The sequence below is a fragment of the Zalophus californianus genome, chromosome 9 (assembly GCF_009762305.2).
Source record: "Zalophus californianus isolate mZalCal1 chromosome 9, mZalCal1.pri.v2, whole genome shotgun sequence".
NCBI classification, from domain to species: domain Eukaryota; kingdom Metazoa; phylum Chordata; class Mammalia; order Carnivora; family Otariidae; genus Zalophus; species Zalophus californianus.
Genome location: NC_045603.1, coordinates 4,626,381 through 4,633,537, shown reverse-complemented (window position 1 = coordinate 4,633,537; position 7,157 = coordinate 4,626,381). Strand labels below are relative to the sequence as shown.

Here is a 7,157-nt window from a genome sequence, read left to right as displayed (position 1 = left end):
GCCTTCAGGAGCGGGCAGCTCCCGGAGGAGGTTCTCGCACGGCTTTCTCCACGTCAGCTGTTACGTATTTTTCAGGCAACTGTTTTAAAGGGACCACCTCCTCCTTTAACGAGAAGGGGGTGTGACCTGGATGGCAACGAAGACATTGTCTTCATTTTACCTACCAGACGGCCTGCTTGATAACCACTCCGAAATCTGCCCTTGGTGATGTTGCTTCAGGAAATTCTCCTGGTTCGGCTGTTTCCAATGCAGCGGATGTTTGCGAGAGATGTCCTCGATGTGACAGTTCGCACTGTATTTCTGGCTTTGCATATGTGTTCCTCTCAGACCCCCCCCCCCCCATTCTATGCTTTCACTTCCTGTCCTGCAACTTCCTGCCGTGGTGGAGGCCTGACGCGTGCCCATCACCTGAGACACAAGAGTTCGTTTGCTCTCGGGACGAGTGAGCCCACCGCCGAACCTCCATCAGCCCCTGGGAGGTGGAGTCAGCTCAAGAAACGTGCAAGCGCGCTAGACATCAACTGGATTAACTAGAGTCTCAAGGCAACAGAAAACCAGGGCCCAGAAACCATCTTCCCGCAGACCAGGCAGCCTGTCAGGAGCCTGCTCTGTTTACACTTGACCTCGGGACTCCTGACTCTGATCCTGAGCATTTTCCCATTGCCACAAGGCCTTTTTTAGAGGTTCTCCAGAAAAAGCTTGGGACATCTGACAGGGTGACGGGAGGGCTTATACTGCTTTATGGGGACTGGGAGCTAAACCCGAAACGCATCTCTTGTGATTGGATTTTGCAAATACTGCCTCGGACCAAAACCTGGCTGCGGGCGCCCCGACCCCATGGCCGACTCAGCATGGCCCGAGCCAGGGCCTGGGGTGCTTTCTGTCCGTCTCCAGCATTTCTAGAAAGGAACTCATGTGAAAGCTCCAAAAACAGTCGAAGAAGAAATCTTTGGGGGCAAATTAAGTTTCAATCACTAAGTTTATGCATTGCTGTAACATCTGTATTTGATCTGAAATACCCATTAAAGAAAAAAAAACAAGTACAGATTCATCAGAGGAAAGCACTGAGGAAAAATAAATTTAATATCCAACATGCAAATCTTTACTTTCAACAGAAATGCAAAAAGCACAGCTCACAGCCAACCGAATGCTGCTCAGAAATTGTTTCTGTACGTGGAAGACAGTGAACCGAGAAGCGGCTCATGTTTATGGAAATACCACTGACCATGAGATAGATCCTAACATGTTCGATTATGCCATCACGGTGTTTTTGCCAAAATATATTTTGTAGAAATCGTTTTAGTTAAGCCTCAAAGTCGTGAAAAATCGCAACAGGTTTTCTTTGCAGGTTTTGATTCTTCTCGCATGGAGAGTTTGCTTGGGAACCGCGAGAGCGTGCTACGTGCTCGCTATGTACACCTAACCCGCCCGGCCTTGCGAGATGCGGGGGTGGGGGGGGTGGGGGGGGGGGTGGGGGGGTGGGGGGGGGGTGGGGGGGTGGGGGGGTGGGGGGGGTGGGGGGGGTGGGGGGTGGGGGGAGCTGGAGCGCCACCGTGACCTCTGGTCTCTGGCGTTCAAGGCCCCGGCGCGCCGCCAGATCAAGGTGCCTGCTTGCCTTGGGGACGGTAGAAAACTGTAAACACAAACTCTCTCCGCTGCAGGGGACCCACCGCCGGCCGGGCCACTCGGGGTCCGGGTGACTTGGCTTCTGCGGGTGGGCATCCAAGGAGTTCTCCAGACCTTTCGAGACAGAGGCTCAGAGAAAGGGCCAGAGGATTCCTTGTCCCACCGAGGACCGTGTCCGCGCCACGACAGCCGGTGGAAAGGAACAGAGGAGAGGAGAGCAGCCCCGCGTGCGCCCCCCCCCCCCCGCACCGAGGGCCGGGAGGGGGGCACCATGGCCACGGGAGCCCGGAGGGCAACGCCTCCCGCTGCTCTCCCGGAGCCCGCGTCCTGTCAGGGTGCTGATGTGTTTTAAGCGAATCCGCTCTCTGAGACAAAGATGAGAAGCCCGAACAGGGAGAATCAACGTCACACCCACAGACGCTTGGTGTTTGAGACCGGATAGAAAACCACGTTCCGGCTCAGTCGTGTGCCACAGTGGGACCGCTCGAGGCTCATGAAAACGTCGGCAGCTCTCTAGCGCTGACATCTCTAGAGGGTCGTGGCCTCCCCGTTGGGACGGCGTCAGAAGCGTCCTTCGAGTCAAGTCACTAGAATTTGCCAGCTGCACAGGGCCTGCCTTCGGGAATGTCTTTTAACGGGAAAAAAAGTTTTTACGGCACTTTTCAAGTCTACTGACTAGACGGTGATTAAAACAGCAACACCAGCTCCTGGTTTGCTTCTAGCCAGGCTCTTGAAAAGAGCAATTCCGCCGGGCAGGTGCCTCCGTGTCGTTAACGAGCACTGCTCCGTGGGGAACAGAAACCTGACTGGATCATCTGTGCACAGTCCCTGAAAAGTCCAAATGTGAGCGGGAACGGGACTTGTCAGAACCCCCAGCCATCTCCAAACTCACTGGGCTGGGGAAGATTTTGTTCTCTGTGGACTACTTCCCTGTCACTTGGGAATATTCTTCTGAGATACTGAGCCTCGGCTATCTCTACAAGCAACTGGAAATTCCTGGAAGACCTCGGCGTGTGAGACCGAATGCCCCCTCAGCCTGCAGGCGCTGAAGGTGGACTAGAGGCGACATGCCGCCCATCAGACGCTAGGACCGTGACATTTCTCAGAAAAAGAGAGCTTGCTTTCTCATACATGTCCTAAAAAGTGACACCGCAGGGTCTTCACAGAAAAACCGTACTTTGATTCCAGTTCCCACTGAAGAAATGTGCGCGTGCTTCGGTCTTCCCTGCAGTACACGAGAGACAGGCGTGTTTCCAGAAAAGTTAAAGATGGCCTTATGAGAAGTGACAGCCGGACACTCCAGGACACGGGTGCTGGGCTTGGCCCCGTCACTTGTTATTCTATTACTCTGTTACTGATGTCCTTTATCACTTCGAAAAAAATGAACCTCAGGGTGACAGCTTACTGCCTAGTGCCCAAGTGCCTCTCAAAAAAGCGTGTTTAAAAATTCAGTCCCAGAAGTAACCTCTGGAAGAGGGAAAGACCTCGAAGGGCGGACGCCACCACGCGCGTCCGTCTGTCCCAGGGCAGCAGTGTTGCGGACGCGTGGGTGGGCCGCTGGCCGAGCCCGAGCCCGAGGCTGGGGACGGCGACGTACGTGCCCCTCAGCACCGAGCCTGGGCAGGCCGAGTGCTGCCTCAGTGCGGGACCGGAAACAGCCAAGCCATCGTGCACGTGGTTCGCACGTGGTACAAATGAGGCGTCATCCCTAGAACCGCTCCGTGGCGCACGCTTCCTGAGACCGGCGAAGCACTCGCGCACGTCACACCGGCCCTCGGGTGCCCTGTGACTCCGGTTTGTCGTTTCCCAGAGGCGGCGTCTGACGTGCCCGCGGCCCCGCCGGCAGCCGTGGCTGAGCCCCGGGGCTTGGTTCCATTGGGGGGGCCCTTTCGTGCTCCTCAACCTCTGAGAACAGAGGGAGGGCCGCCGTCCTGCGTCCGTTCGACTACCCCCTCCTTCCGTGGAAGATACACCGGGACCGTATTTCTCCCAAGACCTGAGTTCCAGAGTCTTCAGACCCCGGATGACCAGGGAGAAAGGATTCCTGAAGAAAAAGCTGTATTTTAGCCACCCTGGACACAAACTTGGGGGCGGCGTTTGGCTCCCCTGGAGAACACTCTTGGAACATGGGGCCATGCTCAGGGAAACGAGGCCCTGCTCCAGCGCTTGGCGGCGAGGCCTGACTCTGGGCTGTCCTAAAACACTGCTCTGGAACGTGAAATTGTGCAGACAGCTGGGATTCAGCCAAGCGTGAGCTGGGCACTGCCAGAGAAGGCGAGAATGTTCCAGCACAACCCCACCACACAGGTGACTGGCGGGGGTCCCCCACCAACCCGAGCTCTGCAGAAAGGCTGCCTGACCCAGTTGTGCGCCGGAACCCTGGACACTTCATGAGGTAGGTGGTATCAGCCCCATTTTACAGGTGGGCCAACTGAGGCAGAATGAAATGCAACAGCTTGCTTTAATAACAGCGTACAAAATCTAGAGAAAGCCCCAAAGTAGCCCCTGTTCCCGGAGCCCAGCGCAAACCCTTGGAGCGTGCAGAATAAAACAGATGGGAGAACAAGCCCCTCCAACCCCTTCTTTCCTTGCAGAGAGGGTCTCCGTGCACGACAGCAAACCCTCAAATATTCCTGGGGACTTGAAACAAAACAACATAGCAACAGAGACCCAGCTGACGGTTTATTCCCAATGGGGCAGGGAACCGCTTCCACTCGGGAAGTCTCGTGGTTTTGAGAAGAGCACAACGTGTCATCCATCACAGGTGGGACTCCCTCCAGCCCGAACAAGGCCGCAGGTGAGCCCGGGGCCGCACGGCCGCTCACACAAACCCACCGGACCAGCCGCCTGGAGGTCAGTTCCTCTTTGCCTCAGTGAGCTGGTCTGAGAAATGGGACCAGTGCGCTCAGTCAAAGCAAGCAAGCTCCAGGAAACACCCTATCCCCTCCCCGGCCCCCGGCCCCCGCCCCCCGAGGATGGAGGTTCTACCTAGAACCTTCCTGGGAGGAAGCCAACCCCACCCCCCAACCCTCTCCTGTCTGACTACCAAGCCGTCCCACCTGCCCTCAGAGTCCAGATTCTGTGGGTCACGCCGGCCGAGGCGCAGAGCGGGGTGTCTCCAGGGTGGAGGTGTGAGTATTGGTGGAGCTCTTTGGCTGGAAGCAAAGGCCATTCTGGCAGGATCGGGGCCTGTCTGCTCAGCTCGAGGCCTTTCTGGAACCAGGCGTGGGGTGAGGTATTCCCAGCCCAGGGCAAAGCCCTCAGACAGCTGCGTGCCCCATCTCCCCGAGGCAACCCATTTGTAACCAAGCGGTAAACAAGGGAAGGCGGACAAGTCGGGACTAACTCGGACGCTCAAGTTCATGGGTGCAGCAGCACGAAACCGTGAGCCAGTTCTCCTTGGGAAGGCGTCGACACGCTGACACTCTGGGTGCCCCCAACTGGGTGGTCTCTCCACCTGCGGTCTGAGTGTGGACGTCGGGTTAGCGGGTCTGGACACGCTCTGGACCCTGGCTGCTCCTCTGCTCTCTCTTACAGCCTCTCGGCCTCTCTGGTCCTCTGGGGGTGCAGAGGACGCTCCAGAGATGGGCGGGGGGGGGGGGGGGCCGGGACGGCGGGCACAGGGGCAGGAGCAGAGCCAGCAGGGGAGGAGGAAGAGGCACTTCAGTTTGGGCTGGTGTTCGTGGAGTCGGCCCTGGCCCCAGGAGTCGAGCGGCCCCGCCGGGCTCCGGCGTCGGCGCTGGGTTGTCACAGAAGACCCCGGTGGTGGTGGACAGCTAGGCACTTGGCAGCACCCCCAGGGCCGGGCAGGGCTGGGGGGCTCTGCGCAGGCTCTGCACACGGCTAGGTCATCAGGATGGGCTTCTGCCGCACTTCCAGGATGTCTAGGGCGGCGGGAGGGGGGGCGGGCGAGACAAGGAAGTGAAGGCCCTGGGCGCTCCGGCCCCCGACGGCGCCGTTTACGCGGGCAGTCCGGGCTAAGTACTTCCACGCATCTCCTCCCGCGCCCCCACCAAACTGCACCACTACTGTCGTTCCGATTTACAGACGGGGGGGGGGGGTGGTCGTGGGGCGGCTGCACAGCCCAACAAGCCAAGTGAAAGTGGGGCTCCGATGTGGGCTGGCCCGACTCCGGAGCCATCGCCCGGCACCGCCGCGCAGGCCCTGGTCAGTAGGGGGCCCCCGTGAGCTCCACCTCACTGCTCCCCCCAACCAGTAACCCCCCTCCCCCCTTCCCTCCCCCCGCCCCGCCCCGGGGCTCTGCAACCACTCAAGGGGGGACAGGAGGGGCCGTGGTTTTCCCAGACAGGCCGAGAACCCGACACACCCACTGACGGGCTCCAGACTTGAAACGAGGGGCCAGGGTTACCGACACCCCCGTGAAAAGTGACACTGTTTTCTACCTCAAGCTGCATTACCTGTTAAAATCCGATGCAACGGCAAAGTGACGTAGGTCAAGTGTGCATAGAGAAGGAAATTTCCATCCGCTCTGTTCAGCTTCAGCCAGGACCCAACCAGGGACCGCCCCGTGCCAGACAGGGACCGAGACCGCAGGTTGGTGGCATTGTGCAGATCCGCTAGAGGGGAGAAGGCCGTGTCAGCGAGGACTAGGAGACGACCTCCCACCCCAGGAACCACCTCTGCCTCAGCCTGGGCCCTTTGCCGCCAGCCCCTCCACGCCCCAGACCTGCCCCAGAGCTGCCAGGCCCTGGCCTGTGACCAGCCCCCCATTCCCCCCTGCCTAGCCAGCCCTCCCCTCCCCTCCCCTCCCCTCCAGCTGTCCCTGACCCCTCTTCTCTGCCCGGAGAGGCTCTTCCGTGGGGTCTGGCTTGTCGCCACATTGTGTTACTTCTCCGCTTCCCCGTGGCCCCGTCTGTCACTGGAACTGGGCACCACCAGCCCGCAGGGCCCAGGGCGAGGCTGGGAGGACCCATCACCGTGACCCATTCTTCTGGGTCACCCAGGCTGGGTGGTTATCAGCCCTTTCCTACCGATCTAGAAAGGAGCTGAGGTGGGGAAGGCACTTGCCCAAGCGCACGCAAGAGCAGGTCAAGGCTAGGCCCGTCCTTCTCTGGGCCCCAGCACTCAGAATAAGGACTGGTGTCTCTTCTGTTCAAGGCCACAGTCCCAGCTCCCGCCAGGCCCCCCACCCCCCCTGCTGTCGGCCATCCCTTCAGCGCCCCCGGCACACACGCAGGGTGCTCACACCTTGTCTCTGACAGCCAGCCTGCCCTCCTACAGTCTTTCTCCACAGGGGCCGCTGGGTGGTAGTTCAGTATGCGAATGTGACTTTGTCACTGGCTTGCTTAAACCTTCCGAGGGCTTCCTGCTGCTTAGATGAGGGTGCCCCCTCCCCCCGCCACTGGCCCGCTGGCTGCAGGGCAGTGAGAAGCTGCGGGTTTGCCGGGAGGGACTGCGGGGCAAGCGGGGGTTAGCCTGGGCACCCCGCCGGCTCCAGGCGGAGACGCCCAGGAGGCTGCCGGACAGAGGGTGGGTGAGCCCCGCGGAGAGCCCGAGGGATGCCCCTGCGC

General features: G+C 59.6%; 1 protein-coding gene across 7 annotated transcripts in view; it reads right to left on the bottom strand.

Moving 5' to 3' along the window:
* Positions 1–1,501: 1,501 nt before the first annotated feature.
* Positions 1,502–7,157, bottom strand: part of KIAA0930 (KIAA0930 ortholog) — a 36,405-nt gene continuing 30,749 nt past the window's right edge. For 5 of the 7 annotated variants that reach the window (XM_027593279.2, XM_027593282.2, XM_027593283.2 and 2 more), the window contains 2 exons: positions 6,045–6,203; positions 4,296–5,510 (listed from right to left, as the gene is read on the bottom strand). In XM_027593279.2, coding sequence (XP_027449080.1) covers positions 5,470–5,510; positions 6,045–6,203 — 200 coding nt within the window. In that variant the 3' untranslated portion in view covers positions 4,296–5,469. Of the gene's footprint in view, positions 3,671–4,295; positions 5,511–6,044; positions 6,204–7,157 lie in introns of those variants that run through there. The other 2 variants (XR_003519852.2, XR_003519851.2) reach the window with 2 other exon arrangements.